We start from the raw sequence: 20,613 nt of genomic DNA, 5'->3' as shown, positions 1-20,613 counted from the left end.
CAGTCAGTCCTGGCTGACCCAAGTCACCCCCTGAACAGCTGCTTCATTTTGTTGCTGTCTAGCCGCAGATTCAGTCTGCCTAAATGCAGGACAAACAGACACAAAAACCTCTCTCGTCCCTGCTGCTATAGGCTTTTTTAAGCTATAGGCTAAAAACTACTCTTCACTGTTCCGTTAACAGGTCTGTTTTGTTCTTTAGTAACGTTGAGTGCTGCAGAACACAGGGTTTTGTTAATGTATCATTAACAAAACCCTAAGACACAATTCAAAGGCTTAATGCTTTATTTCATAGATCATCCATAAACCAAATACATTATCAAACATTATTTGTTCATTCTTATAAAATTAGGAAGTTAGAAACATAACAAAATGTATACATACCGATACTCAACACATTTGAATAATTCATACGAGTTCCTGGGGAGGGCAATCGTTTGCCAATACACAAACTTTAAATGTTAGTGACAGCAAGCAGCAACCCAAAGGCTAAAATAAGTTGCATAAAATGCTTCTGAATTTCAGTTTCTTTGAAAACTATACACTTGATTAACTCCAGACAAAGATGACATGGGCATTGCCAAGTTATATCCATACTGCAGTAGAAGTTACTAAGAGGGAGATCATGGGCTTAATATCTCAAAACAAACCACAGAACAGAAGCTACCCGAGTTATCTCTTGCCAGCCCAAATATGATTGACCTTTCTACAGTGTAGCTGCTTAATTGCTTTTCTCCTTGCATACACTGAAATGCCGTAATTTAAAGGTCAACTTCACCCAGCTGTTATATGCCAAGGTCTTTGACACAAAGTTAAAACTGAAGAAGAGGTAGATGGCCTCAATCCTTCAAAGTGCGTGTAATCATATAGTGACGTTAGTTCACAGATGTTCACCGATGGTTAGTATGAAGAGAAGTCTAAATATCAATTTCTTGTGATGGACTAATTGACTCAATGTTTGAAGTGAAATATGTTGACCTTAGGTACAAGTCTAAATACGCAACAGCTGACACTTAAAGGACTGATTAGCTGTACACAGAGCAATGGTAGGCATTTCTGGGGCACAGACGAGGTTGATGGCTAACTATAAAACAACTAAAAAAGTGATTTAAGAGGGCATCTGACAGTAAATCAACATGGCAACACTGTGTAGGAGTAAAAAAAAAAAAAAAAATCCAAATAAGTTACAAACGGAATCTGTGTTCCAGTCAACTGAACACTATTTTCAGACTGAAAATTGATAAAACATAAAAATTTGAAAAATATACAATAATCAATGTAACTCAAATTATGATGATGTAGACTATACAGTGGTTATTTCTCATACTTGCCAACATAGCCTGTCTTACATTTAACCCACTTGCATTGTAACCCATGGGAACCATTGCTCCATTTCTCATCCTTGATACCTCATGTAGGGATATGTCAATAACTTGGCTTCAGTTGATTAGCCCAGCCAGACAATACAAGACAGCACAGAAGTCACTGACCAGGTCCTTTGCTATGCTAGTTGTGCTCTTCAGATGCAGACATCCTAAGCCAAGGTCAACAGGGTGCAGGTAGAGGACACACTGGAAGAACGCTCGTGGACACTATTGTTATTATCCAGAATTTCTGACACAAACTGTGTCTTTGAAGTGCTGCAGCACCTGAGGGTGTTGGCCAGTTTAGGGCAGAGGGCCAGAGTCAGCCTGTGGAGGATGAGGTGGAATTTCCTGCGGAAGCTTCGGTTTATCCAGAAGTAGAAGATGCAGTTAAGAAAACCATTGGAGGTTGGCAGCCATACCACCACAAACTCAATCCACTCCGGTACGCTGCTACCTGAGACTGCTGTGGGGCAGAAAACATGGGGACTGAAGAGGGGAGAGTATCCGCAGCATGACAACGACAGCTAACACAGCAACTTCTGAATGAAAAAAAGTGGTTGACCTTTTTTATGAAAAGGTTAACAAATGAAACAAAAATGATCATGTATATAAATTGATTAAAACCATAGATTTGATAAATCAAATGAAAATACAACATGAAAAATCATCCTTGAAGATATGAATCTTTCCCTAAAGAGCAATAATATGAATCCATCTACTTAACATTTATAGTCTAGATATAAAAGTACAAAATTAACTGATGGATTTGGTGGAGTGGATGAAACCACTTTAACAGTGACGCTCACTAGCGTTTTGGACAGCAGCACACTTTGAAGTTTCAGTTAAGACTGTCAGCTTCATTTTGCAGGGATTTTCATATCAGATGAATTAAGGCCCTCTTTGGAAAAGGTCTTCACTTCTAAAAATATTCAGCTGTGACTCCACTTTCAGTCTTGATTACTCGAAGACAGCACATGGTTGGGGTAAATGAGAAAAAGTCAAAAAAGGTATGAGTCATAAAACTGGCCCTGAATCAGTATTGTGATGCCCAGAATTACATAAATAACTTTGACAGCTATTTCTCTCAGCACAGTTCCAGCAGAAACTCATGGAGACATTTGTAAAGGGGGAAAAGGCCAATAAATATACATTTTTTAAAAGCAAATTCATCTTGGACAATCAAATACTTACTTTTGAGTTATCTTACTTACTGAGATTTGACTTACTTTGTAGATTTAAAAACATGTGACCCAAAATAAATCATATAAAACGATGTTCACTTAGTGACTAAGTTCAGTTATTTGGGTAGGCCTACATGCAGAGCCAAACAAGGTGCTCTCACTATAAACTAAGTAAATTTGAACTTTTACCATGATGCTAGGGAGTATCCAAAGCATGACAACTGTGGCTAACACAGCAGCTTCTGAATGACTAAAGTAGCTGAATTTTTTTATGAAAAGGGTCACAAATTAAACGAACATGATCATGTATATAAACTGAGTAATTAAAACCATAAATGTAATAAATCCATTGATAATAAAACATGAAAAACACCCTTGAAGAAATGAATCTTTCCCCTGAGAGCAATGTTATGAACAAAATTAATTGATAGATTTGGTGGAGTGTAAGTAACCACTTAACAGTGATGCTCATTAGCGTCTCTCACTATTAACTATGCAAGTAAATTAGAATTTTTAAAATGATGCTTGGGAACAGGGGTCTGTAAAGCTTTAGATGTCCAAGAAAGCCTACACCCATCCATTTATTTCATTCCATTGATCAGCAGCATGTATGTTAGAAGCATCATCTGTGTCATCAACAGAATAAGAGAAGAGTGAGGGAATCAAATAATAATAATAATAATAATGGTTAAAGATTAAACCCCCACAGCACCCCTTTCAAGCTGTATTCCCACTTTGTCATTGCTTACCATTAAAGATCATAGCTGCAATGCAGGGTGTCCAACAGGTGTAGTAGGCTGCCATCACAGGCACGAGCACTCTGGATGCCACATTGTGTCTGCTGCGACGCGCACAGTCGAATTTGCGCAGTTTGAGTCTCTGTCTCTTGGCAGCGCACCACACTCTCATGTTTGCGTATGTCATGATGATGGAGCAGGGGAAAAATATAAAACACGTCAAACTTAGAGAGTATCCAACATTCGTCGAGTAGGATGGATTGCAGACCAGCGAGGCAGCAGAAAAATGAACCTCGATAATGCCATCTGGAAATGATATTGGCGACAGTATAAAGGGGGGGAAACACCAGGCGAAGGCAATCAGGAGCAGTGTCCTTTTTCTTGTCATCAGAGATGAGTACTGCAGCGGGTAAAACACTGCAATGTACCTCTCCAGGCTTATCGTGGCCAGTGTATACATGCAGGTGGAGTAGACGGTGGCATTGCAAAAGGCCACGACGTGACATAGAGCATCTGGCCCTTCAGTGTAGTCCTTTAGCAGACTCACCCAGAGATTCAAGGGCATGACCAGCAGCCCAAACGCAGAGTCTGCAGCAGTGAGAGAGAGGAGAAAGTACCGAGAGTTTCTTGACCAACCTGCCACGGAGGTAGTAATAACCAGCAGAACTGCAATATTTCCCAAAGTGATCATCGCGCCCAAAACGATTATTATGCTTACTTTGACAGACCGGTGGGTGAGCTCCAGCAGTCTCTGAGGGTCAACTCCTGACAGGTTGGAGTCGTCAGGAGTCGAAAAGTTAGGCGTTGAATACATTTTTTTCCCTTCACAGTGGCATGAGTGCAACCAAAACATACGTGAGGCAAAAATGGTTTGAAATTAAATTAAAGATATAAGCAAAATGCGGGGTTGTATTAGAAAGCAGCACTGCAGCTGCTTGTAGCCTTTAACCTCAACAATCAGTGGCACACCTGGTGCAATTAGTACTGGGTGGTAACAGTCTACCTCTCCAAGCATCAACTGCAACAGCATCACAGTTTTCTTACAAAATTGTAATATTGTAAGTTGTATTAGGCTATTTATTTATATAGGCTAATTGGCGTTTATTAGGTATTATTTTACAACATAATCCTCCAAAATACAAATAAAAATTACTTTAATTATTTTGCACAAGTGCTATTTGAAAATATATATTTTTAGGCAATTGAGTGATATTAGGCTATATTTCACACAATGTGAAGACTTGAAGAATCTTCCAAAAGAAGTAAATCAGAGCATGAATTGGAAATGGCAGATACAATCTTTCATCAGTCCAAAATGGTGAAAACAATGCTCAATTAAATTTTTTCTCACTTTCAGATGCTGCAAATTTACATTTAATTATGACATACCAATGTGTGCTGAACTGATGAGTTTGATAAACTTTATGTGCACATGATGAGTTTGACAAACTTCATAGATATTTCTGTTGCACCTTTACCTCAAAGTAGCAGGGAATAGCTTAAGTATCAAACAATATATCTTAATACAATATTCACATGCCATAAATAAATTAAGAGAATTATTGGTCGATGTAATCACTCCCCCGTTTACTAGCTGTGAAGCAATATTTTCCTAGTGCAATTACTCTCTAAAATAAGGGAGACAAAATTCATTGTTTTTGTTTCCTACGAAAACCTTTTTTTTTTTTTTATGAATCTATACAACAGGAATCCCCCAAATCTACACATGGTAGATGTTGTATCCATTAGCACATTAGAGATAGGTGCAGGGCTAAACCACACTGTAATAATATGTGGAAGCTGACCTGTATGCTCTCTCTGTGGCTTTATTAATAGTAGTTAGCCATGCAGAGCTTTCATTGCATCCACTAGGGTTGTCTCACTAATTAGAATTAATAATGGCGTGATGTGAGTGTAAAGTGGGGCCTCTACATGTAGACTATCAAATATCTCTTATGCATAATTCATATGACCGAAACATTAGTAGTAGTACAAAATACTGTTGTATTGTACAATACTGTAAAACAGAACTACTTTCATGTTACATTACATTTGAAATGACTGTTTTTTCTAAATGGTCCTGTTGTTGCAAATCAGAAGAGTCAGAATCAGAAAGAGCTTTATTGCCAAGTAGTATTCTACATGTACATTTGCTTTGGTGATAAGGTGCTACACGTAGACAAACATACAGTTGACATAAATATATAAATAAGGAATAAACAAATGCAAGTCATATAAGAATAATAAAAGAATAGAGAAAAATAATACAATTATTGTCAGAGAAAGAACAATGTGGCAGATATTTTACATGTGCATTACTCCGGTTGGTGTTGTGCAGGCGTATTGCAACGGAAGAGAATATTGTCTACATAAATATATAAATTGACAAAATATAAAAATATAAAAATGTGGAGAGACCTTTGCATTATTTGAAAGGGGTGAGTGTCAGCGGGGGACCTGGGTCTTGTTATTGAGGCTAGCTGCAGACGGGAAGAGGCTGTTTTTGTGGCGAAAGATTTTGGTCCTGATGGACCGCAGTCTCCTGCCAGAGGGGAGAGTCTGAAACAGTTTGTGTCCAGGATGGGAGGGGTCAGCTGCAATCTTTCCTGCTCGCTTCAGAGTCCTGGAGGTGTACAGACACAGTCCGGCCCAGCTGTTTTGCGGGGTTTCTGCCTCCTGAATAGTCTGTTGACATCCCTCTCTGAGATGAAGAGGGGGGGTGGGATGGAGCTGGCCCCCTCTGAGGAGGTTGAGGGTGAAATGGTGGATTGGGGCTGAAGCTGAGCAAACGTGTCATGGAGGATGGTATCGAATTGATTCTCAAAACGGCAGTAGAGTTGGTTCAGCTCATTTGCCAGGCGACAGTCGTTGATAGAGTGGGGGGCTTTGGTTTTGTAGTTTGTGATCTATCTGAACCCCCTTCAGAGAGAAGTGGCGTCAGAAGTGCACAGAAGTGCAGAGAACTGGTGTTGTAGTCTCTCTGAGTACAATCGTTTAGCTTCTCTCACGTCCTTGCTAAACCTGTACTTTAATGCCCTGCACACGGCCCAGTCCCCACTCCTAAGTGCCTTCTCCTTCTCCAGCCTTAGCTGTCTGAGTTTAGCTGTGAACCAGGTTTGTCATTGTTATAACTTACCCTGGTCCGTGATGGTACACACAGCTGTTCTCACAGAAACTGATGTAGGACGTCACAGCATCAGTAAAGTCATCCAGACTGATGGTAGCTTAGAATGAGCTCAAATGATCAGTTGCCTCTATGAAATGTATTTGCATCCACCCATTCCATCGACCTCAAGCCCATCAAGTTCGCAGAGCAGCACACCTCGGCAGGTTTCATCACCAACAACAACAATAAGTCATTCAACAATGCATCACTATTAAGGTCCCACAGAAGATGTCTGCTCTGTTCCAGCCTAAGAAGCCTGACACCTCACAACTAATCATAGTCCAATTTCCACAATCACACGCCATCAGTGTCAGGCTTACCTCCACCTCCTGTTCCAGTGACAAGCGTTTTTGTCTGTACTGCTAAGTGGTAGTTGCCAAAGTCCCTCCCTTCAAAAAAACAAAACAAAACTACATGACTCAAGGGCAAAGAAAAAGGGCAGGAAATATTGTCACTGACCTTTCCCACTCAGGTACCCATCTGTTTCAGATGTCTTCTTCTGTGTGACAGTCAGTCCATTAATTAAACAGCACATACCTACACACTCTTCCCAGGCACAGTCACCTACTTTCCTGCATACCCCAGGGACAGTAACTGCCTATGATTTTTGTCCACAGACAGACAATGTAGCAGACAATCAAACAGTCTTCCAGGTCTTAGTGTCCCATTTATATGAAGAAGAAGATTTCAACCCAAGATAGAAAATTCATCCCATGACCTTGAAAAATAGCCTATGTGGAAATGAATGGGATATTACTTAACGTACATCGCCAGAATAAACAGACATTGGTTTACATTGTGGAGAACAGTGAGATGAATGAAAACTGAAGTGAATATCATATTTTTTCTCATAGAATCCAGTTAAATAAATTATATTTTAACTCCTCCTTTTCAACACTTTCTGATGAATCCATTGCTAATAATATTAATGTTTTAATATCAGCAGCTGCATCAGTGTGCAAGGAAGTGTTCCTATGAAAGATATTCAGCACACACACAGGATGTAAATATGACTATAAATTTACATGTATAATATAACCTTAAGAAACGTAGCTTTTCTTTTGCTACCATGGCTGGATTCCCCAGAGGAAAACTGACAGCTATCTATGTTTGACATATAGGTTTCTCGCTGTCCTAATGAGCGGATTTCTCTTGGGGATGTCTAACACAAAGCCTAGAGAAGGGGATGGACTCCTCATTTTGAAAGTTATGTTGAAGCACCAGACAGTTACAGATGTAGCTGCTACATATTGTAGGTCTACTAAAGTGTAAAGAGTTTCAGGATGCCTATACCACATCCACTTATTTCTTCCCTAAAATCTTAAAATTTTGCTCCATTAGCCAAAATTTTTACATTTTTAAAGTGTAACCTAACGCACTCTGAGCCATTTTATTTTACTTCATTCATAAATCCAGCTACTTTTAGAGTATTTCTGTGTGGCTCAAATCATGAGATGTTTTTCTGTGACAGAGGCCGAGTGTTTCTGTGTGTATTTCTATGTTTGGTCTACATGTGTGGGTGTGCACACACAAGCAGTACTTGCCCAAAGGTGCATGTGCAAATGTAGTTGATCCAATGCGAGCATGAGTGAGAGAGAGAGAGGATGAATTTGTACATGCTTGCAATCGAATATCCTGTGAGTGGGTTGACTCCTCCATTGGCCACCTACTGTACAGCACTTCCTGAAATGGAGGAAAGTAGCCATTGATTTGATCTGTCTGTCCATGTTTGCTTGTGTGTGTGGGAAGCAACGCTATCTAAATCTACCAGTGAGGATTGAAGTATGATGTTTGGGAGATAGTATAGCGGGGCGGTTTGATAGGCGATTGTGTGAAAACTCAACTTCTGTCTTGACAGTCTGTCTAACTGACTAACAGGGCCCTGCCAGCACAGACAAAACCATCCTGACAGGTTGGATGTTATTAAAGTGGTGTCTAAGATATATCCTCATTGTGCCTACACACCAATGTGTACTCCCTCCAGACTCAAATAAGATAGACCATCCCATGCTGTGTGCAGAGATAAGTGCAGAAACTGAATGGAGCACATACTGTAAGTGGACTGCTTACATTTGCATGCAGTGCAAATCAAAGACAGAAGAAATCATATTCAGATTTGACTGAACAATTCCATATACAAAATATTCATATGGCTCTGCGGCTGTATAATCCTCCCATTCTTGGATTATATGCTTTAATCTGAAAAGGGACTCCAACCCAATCTTTTATGGTTTCGCTGAAAATGGCGACAGCATGTGTGGGGTTCCCTTTATGTTTCATGAACACTTTACAAGAAGAAATACCAGAGGTGAGTTCAGTCAATTAAAACAAGCCTTTCTCAGGGATTTGCAGAGAAACATCCTGCATTCCTAAATGTTGTGTGTGGACCAAGATAGCAATCTGGTGCTCCACATTCCTAAAAAAAAAATCCTGGGTAATTTAAGCAGCACATATTGACCCTGTTACACAATGTTTATATGTCATTGCCTCTGCTCCACTCCCTTGCACAAAAATACCTACACTGAGGCTAAAATTTAAGCCTTGCATAACAGCTATTCCCCTTTCATTTAAAATGCCTGGATATTGAATATCACTAAAGATCTTTTTACATTAGTATTTGTCAGAGAATTTCCATTGAATTCAGCTAGTGTACCTCTCTGTAGTCGATCTTATGCAACAGGGGTCTCATTCTGCATGTCACCTTGAAAAAGGGCTGTCAGGCGTTGAAAAAGTGACCCGCCAAAGAGGGAAAATCCTGCTTTGGTACTGCTGTGCATCGAGCATTAGACAATACTAGCTTTGAACTAAATTAATGTATGAATGAAAGTGTGTCTGTCTGTTGGAGTCATGTTAAATATTTCGTTTTCCACAATGCAAAATGTTATGCTGTTAAACTGCCAGAAAAGCTGAACCCATTGATTTGACCTTTACTGTTTTGCCTGTGGTTGCAACTTATAGTACACAAAGCAACACAATCCGTTGGTAGCCTTGCTGCTCAGCAGCATATCAGCTTTTTTTGAAGCTCCCCACTGACCTTAAATGAATGCAATGTGTCATTTTCAGATTTCAAGGTACTGAAATGGTAAATTGATTTTTATACTGCAACCTTTATTGACGGTGCATCATACTGTAATCTCATGGCCAGTTTCTACAGTGTAGTAGTTGGTAGAAGAGACAATAAAATCATTTCACCATATCATCCATCCATCCATCCATCCATCGTCAACTGCTTATCCTGCATACAGGGTCGCGGGGGGCTGGAGCCAATCCCAGCTGACATCGGGTGAAAGGCAGGGTACACCCTGGACAGGTCGCCAGTCCATCGCAGGGTTTCACCATATCATTTGTTTTTTTTAAATCTGAACTTACCTCTGCAACTTTAGGATTGTACAAAGAAGTAAATTAGAAAGTCAAACCCAGTACTTTGTACAAACAGATAATGAGCTGTAGCTCATTTCATTTGTTGTGTTTTCTGGTTGGATATGACATTTAAAGGTGCTGTGTAAAAGTAAACTCTAAAATAAGCTGTAGGATTCTGGTCTACAACATTGACAAGGATGTCCTTCTTCAAAATACCATGTTTTTCTTCTCAGCAATTTTGTGCAAAAAGCTACAGTTAACTTTAAACAAGAACAGTTAAACAAGAACACACAGGAGAGAACAGTGGTTTAGATCAGTGAAGAGTATGTACAGTATGCTTTTAGTACTTAGTATTTTTGAAATTTGTGAATGCACAGCATTGTTTGGTCACTTAAATTACAACATTTGTACACTTAGCACCCATAAGGACATACCTTGAGATGACTATTCTCTCTGTGCTAGTAGAGGTCACTACTGCTCTACAGTTAAATAATCTTCCGTTTCTAAAGGCCGACCCTGCCTGGTTCACTCCACTCAAGAGAAAACTGTGATAAAAAAAATATGTTGTGTGTGTAATTGCAATAGAGACCTTGTGTGTGAAATATTGTGAAAGTTGAAATAGTTACAAAAGTAAGGTGCTTGTATTTGCACATGCAATACGTCATTGGCCATCTCTTCACAAATGATCTAAGTCATAAAATATGGCTCATATGTGTTTTGGTATAGTTTGTGAGTGAGATGATACATTCATTTGTAAGGGTGAATAAGGCAAAATTCAAGTGTGAGTGAGTGTATATTTTTGAAAAAGGGGAATGTAATGAGAAAAACCAGGAGAAAAAACATTGTTTGCAGCACTACTTCAGCACTAATAGGTGTGAATTGCTCCAAACATTTAATATGAAAACAGATAAGAATTGAACATGCCTGTCTTATACTTAATACCCCGTTGTATGGCCAGTTCAGAGCTCAATTCACAAAACAGATGAAAATACTGGCTGGCTTAAGTCAAAATCTCCTTTGTGATTGTCCTTTCTGCACAACTGGTGACTTTATCTTTATTTATTTAGAGAGATGTTTATTTATTCAGAGAAATGTTTATTATGTGACGTCATCCATGTGTGCGTCAAACCCTGTGAGTAACATGCAGTGAATGACAATGAGCCACTGAGTGAAAATTGTGGCTGAAAGGTCTGTCTATTATAGTTATGGCAATAATTTGTTTCTCTGCAGCTGTACTTCTCTCAAAAAATGCAGTTTATTAGCAGCCTAAAAAGCTGACTTCAACAACAACAGGTTTTTAACAAATTACTGAGTTTCTTGGATGTGGAAGTTCAAATTCAAGTTTGATAAACACAAGCCACATTCCCTGTCCTCTTCTAGTTACTGTTACAGTAATCAAATATTGTTTTCATTAAAAACGTGTGTCTCTTGTAAATCCCACCTGTGTTTACTCCTCCTCCTGCCCGTAAAAGTGACACTCACAAATGCATGACCTCAGTAAATCCTCTGTTAACACGTCTCCTCCTATTATTTGCCAACACTGGCACAAATGATTTGCAAACTGCAACTCCAGGGCGTCTGTAACACGACCTCCTTTGCGTTGTGTTATATGTACAAGCACCACAGGCTAGTATTCCCAGTTGAGATTCTGATAATGGACAAACAGTACAATATAATACAATACAATTTACATCAATTTAAAGAACAAAAATGAACAATCTCTTGAAATAATCTGTACAATGTTATAAAACATGACTTACCACTTACATGGGTAAGTTAAACTGGAAAGAACGTAATGTTCATCATTCCCCTTAAGGACCACTGCATGCTTCTTTTAAAGTGGCAGAACACTAAACCAAGTGCACAAATATACACTTCTGGTAACTGGCAAGTGGAAGCATTATTAACCATGTTAGACGTTTACTATATAAATACAACAAGCGTTTGAGGTAGAATGCTTCACATGTGTGCCTGTAAAATAGATGCTTCAGAAAATCTAGCACTCAATGACTTTACCAGTCCACAACAATAGTTTACCACCCAAGCCAAGTCCTCAAGTGCAGCTTCCTCTTGCCCACTGGTTTACATGCAAATGGTTCTGTGACTCTGTGCTTTAAGATAAAGGCTAAGTCAGCATGCTAACATGCTTGCAATGAAAATGCTAATGGGGTCATTTAAAAATCCAGAATAGAATTTAAAATCTTTCTCTTCATGTATAAAGCTCTTAATGGTCAGCCACCATCATATCTTAAAGAGTTTATTGTACCTTATTACGCTACACTGCGCTAACAGAATGCAGAGTTACTTGTGGTTCCTAGAGTCTCCAAAAGACAAACGTGCGCCAGAGCTTTCAGCTATCAAACTCCTCTCGTGTAAAAGGTTACTGGCGTGAGTACTACCCTTTTTGAAAAGTGTAATGAGGTAACTGCTGTTATGAATTGGTGCTATGTAAATACATTTGAATTGAATTGAATTGAATTGAATTTAGCAGGTGCAATGTTTATACCATGTAGCTAGTTGCGTTACTTCTGCACAGCACAGACCCAGAATAATGCACATGTATATATCTGCAACGTTGTTCTTCTATTCCATATTTATATATTTCTACATTTATTTATGTTGACTGTTTGTTTGTCTGCGTGTAGCACCTTATCACCACAGCAAATTCCTCGTATGTGTAAAACACTACTTGGCAATAAAGCATGCTAGCATGCTAACAATTGCCAATTAGGACTAAATGCATAGTTTAGTCATAAACCAAAGTATTGTACAAAATAAAACTCTGATCTCGTGGTGTCACCAACATTCTTAGGATTCATCCTGAGGGGAACAATTAACTATTTCACTGGAACACAGTGGGTAGGAAATCAAAACACACAGGTTTTGTAATCCAATTACAGTAAATCCAGTACTAATTTATGTATGTAAATGTAAATTCAATGTGATAAGTCCATTATGAACTATACAGTATACATAAATACTATGTATATTGTATCTTTACTGTGTTTGTAGCATTGTTCCCTGGGAAAGGCACACACACACACACACACACACACACACCTAGTTCACAGGCAGCTCTGCACATAAAGTAAGTGATAAAGTAAGTGTCAGATACAGAATGGTTTCTCACGTTTTTAAGACCATGTAAAAAGGTCAAAAGCAGAATCAATGTAATGCACACACAGTCAACTTTTTATGTCCAGCCTCAGGACCGCTGTCACGCTTAATAATGAGCATGTCTGTTGGGTAAAATCACTTTATTGATCATGCTAACAGAAAATCAGATTGTAGCTTCCACAGATGAAATCTTGCTGGAGAAAACAAAAACACAGTTGAAAGACTACAGAATGAACAGAAGATTGTTCCTCTACTACCCGAGTCTTCAGCACCAGACCGTGAGAATAGCCATCTTCAGCCTTCATCTGCAGTCTCGTAAGGAGAAATGTCATTTGCTTTATTACCTGATAATATGGTGTTGCCAGATAGCTTTTCGTCCAAATTACCTAGCTTCTCAAAGATTATTCCAGGTGGTGCCATCAGAGTTGATTTATTGTCACTAGTATTGGAATAATGGAAAAGATGTCATTGATATCTGCACATAGAGTATTTTAGAAATATGATTTGCATTATAATACAGTTTTAAGAGCTGCAGAACATCAAAATTAGTCAAATACATTAAAGTTAAATTCCTGTGTGTCATAATAATTAGAAGCAGAATAGATGCAGTTAATTTCGAGGTAGTTTGCTGATCTGCTCAAGTCAGCTAGGGGGTTGCAGGTCTAGGGAGTGGTCATGAGGGTCTTATTGAATGCCGAATAACCTAACCACACATTCTGGTTCACAACACGTATCTTTAATTATTGAGGTGGTAGATAGATAAGACGACTATCCATCACTCAGTTAGAGCAACTTGGAGGAAAATAGAGTACTACTGTTAGAGGGTAAATCCAGCAGAAACTATAGCTGTGTTGTTCATGCCAACACTGAAAACTGACTTGGAGTCCAAAAAAAATATCAGACAAAGAGCACAGTAAGATCAAGATGCTTCTGTACAGGGTTCCTGTCTCTCCACTGTTGCTTCACAAAACAGAGCCACTGTGAGTGAGCCAGCACTTTAATAGGAACATTTTTATAATCAGATTTCATGCATTTAAAAAAAATAATTCCTCTATTTTTGAAAACTTGATAGTTAACAGTGTCGTGTAACAGTCTACATGCATGCTAGCAGCTTTGTGATGTTGTACACTGTTGCTTTGAGCTAAACATCAATGTCAGCATGTTAACATGCGCACATTGACCATGCTGATGTGAAGAAGGTATAATGTTTACTATGTTCACCATCTGAGTTCAGCGAGTTAGCATGGATCTGATGATGCAAGACGAAATGCAATCTCGGATCCTCTTCCATGGGGCAGTTATTATATACGGGTCGATTGGTAATCTCAAACTCATCACCACCCCTGGCGATCTTCTAATGACGATTTGAATGCAGATGTATTTAAAATTAGATTGACATGGAATTAATAGGAAATTTTCATCAGACGATAGCCGCCAAGCTTTTGTTCTCCACCATAAACTGTTTACCTGCATGCAACTACAGCCTGATCAAATGCGATTGGTCAATTCTCGGACTACAAACGGAAACCAGAACACTCCCGATACCAAAATATTGTCCCTTATTTGGCTATAGATCCTGCATTCATATGCAGATATCTCTTTATAGAGATTAGATGAAATAGTGCCAAAGAGACAAATCAACCTGAGGAGGACGTGACTCTCTGTATCAAATTTAATTGAAATACACCCAATAGTTGTTTAGTTGACATTTCACTCTAAACCACAAAGGTGAACCTCATGAAGAAGTCAGTAGGACTTATCCTCTGGGTACCATAAATGTCTGAATGCAATTTTTTGTCCATCCTCAAGTAGATATTTAGATATTTCATAGAAGAAAAAGCTGACCTGCTGGTGGCACTAGAATAAAGGTCAAAGGATTACCAAAGTCATTAGGGTTCATCCCTTTGGAAATCATGAGGGTCTGTAAATATTTTAATGGAAATCCATACAATATTTGTTGAAACATTTCACTGAAAGTCATAAATGTCAACCTACTGGTGGCACAAGAGGAAAAGTCAGCAGGATTCCTCCTCTAGGGACCACAAATCTCTGAACAAACAATATCATTTAATTGGCTCCACAGTGCAGCCATTCAGGGCACATTAAAAATATTCAAAGATCTGATTTTCCTATATATTTTACAGATATCCAACAAACTGCCATTGTTAAATATAGATCACTACACTCATGGAGAGCATACATCCATCCCTATTCTTCATCCCCTCCCCCTCAATCCACATCCCCTCCTGTTCTGGATTCACTGCTGTTTATCTAAGTAGGAGCAGGTACTTGCAGAAGAATCCCCCAGGATTTCATCTTCATGTGAAGCTTGCTTACCATTCACATATTGGTGCCCTGTTCACTATCAGTGTGTAGAGGAGAAATAGAGAAATATTTCTGGTATCCAAACATTACAAAATGCAGCATGTTATATCACTGAAAACAGAATAAAAGAAAGACTGACACTGGCCCATTATCATGTGGTTGACAGTTTTATATATTATGGAGTCCATTATTAAGAGGTAGTATGTCAGTATGATTAGGTTTTTAGCCAAATCTACTTTGCTGCTTGATAAATAAGACCAGGGTTGTTGTTTTTTTGCAATTCTTCCTCTTTCATAACTATCACTATCTTTTACTTTTAGGTTGCACAAAACCACAGGTACAGGATGTCTGTCTCTGACCTGTCGAGAGAACAGACTGTGCTTTTGTTGGGACCTTGGCAATCACAAAACATCCAGAGGATCCATTGGTAAAGAAATGATTTCGCTAGAAATAGGATACATTGATGTAATGAGTTTAGCAAATCTCAGAGGTTGCACAGATTGTTATACAAAATGTCTTCCTATGGAATATTGTTGTTTTGAAATTTTCTTGTGTACACCACTCTATCCTTGAGAAATAAACATGGCAAAATGGTAGTGCAGTCCCAAGACAAGCTTTTAAAATAATTACATCTTTATTCTGGTGAATTTAAGAAGCAATGAGGATGTATGGTCCTCAAACCCATTTAGAATAATCAAACACAAGGAAGTGTGGATTTGGAAGTTATTTATCCTTTTAATTTTCTCAAAGACATCCAGGCAAGCATTCACTCAGGGACTGTCTTTTTGTGTTAATTCACTTGAATGTCTGCAACATTTTGTCAGTACAGCTCCACTGCTTGGGGAGCTGTTTTTGATTAATTTCAGAAGATTTTTTTTCGTGTTGTACAGTAATATCACCTTTGCACACACAAGTCTTTACTACAACAAAAATTTCTGTTAGTCCTTTTTATCCTTTGAATCCACATGTGTAGTATGTATTATAGAGTGAAGTAGTGGAGTTTTGTCAAACAGCCAAGAAGCAAGGCCCAAAATTGTTCCCGTTGGTTGGCCAGCACCCTGCATGGTAGCTCACTGCCATTAGTGTGCGTGTGTGCATGCGTGTGTGTGTATGGCAAACATAGTTTACCCAACAGGAAGTCAGCCATTTTGGATTTCCTGCATCAATTCCTGGCTTAGATGAAAGCGCTGTATAAATGTAGTCATTTACCATTTTTTAGCTATTTGCTTAAAAAAAAAGCAGCCATGATATCCTGTTTTGTTCCAAATTACATTTACATTTATTCATTTGGCAGACGCTTTTATCCAAAGAGACTTCCATTTGAGGAACAACATACAAGCATCAACAACGCATCAAATGCAGCACAAAATCCACAAATGACAATACATACTAGTAAGAGCTAATAGCGTATATCGCATCAAGGGGTTAAATACCTAGGGAAAGAAGTAAGAGTTAACAAAAAAGTACAATCAATACAAGATAATTGTAAGAGGATAGGAGAAGAAGAGCACATGAAGTACATGTTAGAGGTTAGGAGTTAGAGGTGTTATAAGAGAAAGTGTTCTCAGAAGAGATGAGTTTTCAAGAACTTCTTGAAGTTTGAGAGGGACGCCACTGCTCTGATGGCGTGTGGTAGTTCTTTCCACCATCGTGGTGGAACAGCAGGGACTGAGATTGCTTTGTGTGTAGGGATGTTAGAGCCAGGCGGCATTCGTTGGAGGAGCATAGTGGCCAAGAAGGAATGTAAACTTGTATTATGGAATTTAGATAGATTGGTGCAGACCCAGTAGTCACTCTACTGTATATGCAAGCATTAGAGACTTGAATTTGATTCGGGAAGCCATGGATAGCCAGTGGAGGTCACGCAGTGACGGAGTGACATGAGTCCGTTTGGGCTTATCAAAAAACCAGGCACGCTGCTGCGTTCTGAACCATTTGTAGGGCTTTCATCGCACTAGCTGGAAGACTTGCTAGGAGGGCATTGCAATAGTCGAAGTGAGAGATAACCATGGCCTGTACCAGAAGCTGGGTGGCGTACTGAGTGAGGTAGGGCCTGATTTTCCTTATGTTGAAGAGAGCAAAGTGGCATGACCGAGAGACAGCAGCAACATGGTTTGAAAAGGACAGCTGGTCATCAATCATGACACCCAAGTTTCTCACCACCCTGGTTGGAGTGATGGTTGAGGAGTCAATTTGTAGTTTGACGTTATGGTGATTAGATTGCTTGGCTGGAATGACCAAGAGTTCAGTCTTAGAGAGGTTTAGTTGAAGGTGGCAAGCCTTCATCCATGCAGATATGTCCGAGAGACAGTCCATGATCCGCGCCGAGACAGTGGGGTCGTCAGACAGGAAGTATAGGTAGAGTTGCTTATCATCTGCGTAGCAGTGGTAAGAGAAGTCATGCAAGCAAATGATCGGCCCCAGAGAGGTGGTGTCAATTGCCCTAGCACCGAGCCTTGGGGCACCCCTGTGGAGAGGCAGTGGGAGGAGGATACTTGTCCTTGCCACAAAACATTGTAGGAACGCCCCGAGAGGTAGGATTCAAACCACCGGAGTGCTTTACTTGAGATTCTCATTGCTGAGAGTGCGGATAGCAGGATCCTGTGGTTGACTGTGTCAAAGGCAGCTGATAGGTCAAGCAGGATAAAAACCGAGGATTCGGCTGCAGCTTTAGCTGGCCTTAGGGCTTCTATTACAGACAAAAGAGCCATTTCAGTAGAATGTCCACTCTTAAAACCTGACTGTCATTCCGTGAGAGGAATTCAGAGACCTGTTTGAAGACTGCCCGTTCAATAGTTTTGGATAGAAATGGTAGAAGTGAAACTGGCCGATAGTTTTCAACTTGAGTTGGGTCAAGTGAGGGCTTTTTGAGCAAGGATGTAACCAGAGCCCTTTTGAAAGTGGTTGGGAAGGTTCCTGAGGCCAGAGAAGTATTTATCACGAGTGATTGCCGGGATAATGGTAGGAGATATGGCTTGGAGGAGATTCGTAGGAAGCGGGTCCAGTGGGCATGTAGTGGGATGGCTACTGGTCAGGAATTCTGATGTTTCGCTCTCTGTGAGAGGAGTAAACGAGGAGAGTGAAGTGCCATTGACCTGGGAAGACAGAGGAAACGATGTAGTAGGACTGCTACATGTTAGCCTTTGTGTTGAGCCTTTTGCGGCATTTCCCGAGGGAGATGGAGGGAGATATGTATAAGGACTGCTACATGGTAGGTTTTCTTGTGCTGTGTTCACAGAGTGAGAGCTGACCGGAGCGGGAATAGACCGGTTGATTGTAAGTGATAGATAGAGTTCATAGTAGAGAATTGGCTAGTTATAGCCGCCACTTTGCCTGTGAAGAAGGCAGCAAAGGTATCTGCAGACAGGTTTGTGGGAGGTGGAGGTGGAGGAGGATTTAGTGGCGATTTAAAAGTGGAAAATAAGTGAGTCGGTGGCATTGCTAATTCTGTCATTATAGAACGCAGTTTTGGCAGAACTGATGCTTGTTGAAAAGGAAGATAGAAGCAAATTAAAGGGGTGGCGTGACATACAACATCTTTTGTTGTGTGCTGTCATGTCGGTTGCCATCTCTTTATACACCTGTGTTGCTGATTGGTTGTTTTATCTCATTATGCTTTGGGTGAACCATGACTGCAAGATAGTTCAAAAACTGTGCGGATCAGGACCACTTATCTTGTATTACCTATGAAATCAGCATTACATTTGTTGGGAACAATATTTAAGAGTCAGATACTCACTAAAGAGATACAGGCTGGATTTCCAGCAGTATATTTAGGTTTAATTACAAATAAACAAATATTATTACTGAACTAATAAACAAAAGTATTATTTGACAGTGACTCTGGTTGAGAAGAGACTCAGCATGGGTAAACTGTAGTTTCCCTGTGGAGCTGTATGAACAACTAAGTGAATTGTTTCTGTTGGTTATAGATACTTAGATACTTTTTTAGATATAATACATCTATTATCAAATCCAAATCTGTTTTATTAAAATTCACAGAATTGATAAATGAGAGGAAACACTAATAGTGAAGCAGTTTTTCTTTTCTTTTAGAATTTAACTAGTTTTTATCATGGCTGCTATTCATACACTTCAGTTCACTCAGTCACAAACATCAACTCAAGAAAATCAAAACACACCATGCAATGCATTCACCATTTATTTCTGATACGTATCTACTGTCTACCATATCTAGTGGCTTTATAATGTACTGGTATGAGTCCATTAATGAATCATTACCACAGCAAAACTGTGGCGGCCAAGGTGATAATAAATGTTGTTGGCAGCATCGCATCTGTGAAATAGAGGCTTTAGTATGGGCATGCTGGCACGGAGCAAGAAATGTGGTTTTTGGCTGCTGCTGCATCCCATGTGTCACAGACTTGACAGCTCTCTTTCATCCCCTCCATTTACTGTCATTTCCAAAACGAATATGAGATCAAACAAAAAAATGTGTATGTCAGTTTACATTTATGTGCTGATTAGTTTGAGAGAAGAGAATAGAGTGACTACACAAAATATAAGTAGAGTTTGATTATGACGTAAAGCTCAAACTGATGAATCTTTTCTTTTCTATTTCTTCAGCACAATGATGCAGAATTGAGCAGACTACAGGACAGCCAATGAACTATAACCACATCACATTCAATCTATAATGGTCTGACATAGAAGATAACAATAAGGCTACACATAGCCATAACTAACTCCACTTGTTAATTGTGGTCAAAAAGGTTGTTTTTTTGTACTTTGATATGTCAAAAATCTTTGTATATAATATGTTTAGAGGGGTTTTTTTGTTCTGGTTGTGGCTCAGTGGCTATATCCACTGTTCTGGATTCACTGCTGTTTACCTAAGCAGGAGCAGGTGCTTGCAGAAGAATCCCCCAGGATTTCATCTTCATGTGAAGCATGCTTACCATTCACATATTTGATACCCTGTTCACTATCAGTGTGTAGAGGAGAAATAGAGAAAGATGGATTTCTGATATCCAAACATTACAAAATGCAGCATGTTATATCACTGAAAACAGAATAAAAGAAAGACTGACACTGGCCCATTATCATGTGGTTGACAGTTTTATATATTATAGAGTCTATTATTGAGAGGTGGTATGTCAATATGATACAGTTTTTAGCCTAATCTACCTTGCTGCTTGATAAATAAGACCAGGGCTGTTTTTGTGCAATTCTTCCTCTTTCATAACTATCACTATCTTTTACTTTTAGGTTGCACAAAACCATAGGTACAGGACGTCTGTGTCTGACCTGTTGAGAGAATAGACTGTGCTGTGTTTGTTGGGACCTTGGTATATTAGCCCTGGTAATGAGCCTGTTAGCTCACTGGCATGCCGGTACTCTAC

General features: G+C 39.4%; 1 protein-coding gene and 1 long non-coding RNA gene across 3 annotated transcripts; one reads left to right on the top strand and one right to left on the bottom strand.

Annotated features, from left to right (window-relative positions):
* Positions 1 to 264: 264 nt before the first annotated feature.
* On the bottom strand, positions 265 to 4,221 carry zgc:162592 (uncharacterized protein LOC561993 homolog). 2 transcript variants are annotated; one of them, XM_038702123.1, is made up of 3 exons: positions 4,001 to 4,219; positions 3,295 to 3,870; positions 265 to 1,827 (listed from the first exon to the last, which is right to left on the bottom strand). In XM_038702123.1, the coding sequence occupies exons 2-3, from the start codon at positions 3,845 to 3,847 to the stop codon at positions 1,532 to 1,534; spliced, it is 849 nt and encodes a 282-aa protein (XP_038558051.1). In that variant the 5' UTR covers positions 3,848 to 3,870; positions 4,001 to 4,219; the 3' UTR covers positions 265 to 1,531. The 2 variants fall into 2 exon arrangements, with proteins under 2 accessions (XP_038558051.1, XP_038558050.1); XM_038702122.1 differs by having other exon boundaries at positions 3,295 to 4,221.
* An 8,870-nt stretch (positions 4,222 to 13,091) lies between these two features.
* LOC119890711 lies at positions 13,092 to 20,243 on the top strand. The gene is made up of 3 exons (XR_005442286.1): positions 13,092 to 13,240; positions 15,571 to 15,677; positions 19,838 to 20,243. It is a non-coding gene; the product is annotated as an uncharacterized LOC119890711 (long non-coding RNA).
* Positions 20,244 to 20,613: the final 370 nt, after the last annotated feature.

This window comes from Micropterus salmoides, unplaced genomic scaffold (genome assembly GCF_014851395.1).
Source record: "Micropterus salmoides isolate LMB-PRFRI ecotype aquatic unplaced genomic scaffold, ASM1485139v1 Ms_hic_scaffold_6, whole genome shotgun sequence".
Classification (NCBI taxonomy): Eukaryota; Metazoa; Chordata; class Actinopteri; order Centrarchiformes; family Centrarchidae; genus Micropterus; species Micropterus salmoides.
This window is presented reverse-complemented; position numbering and strand designations above follow the sequence as displayed.

Coding starts and splice junctions, on each gene's coding strand:
- zgc:162592 (XM_038702122.1), bottom strand. CDS start 4,135: ATGTTTTGGTTGCACTCATGCCACTGTGAAGGGAAAAAAATGTATTCA. Junction 1,828..3,294: donor TGCAGCTATGATCTTTAATG/GTAAGCAATGAC, acceptor TCTGCCCCACAG/CAGTCTCAGGTAGCAGCGTA.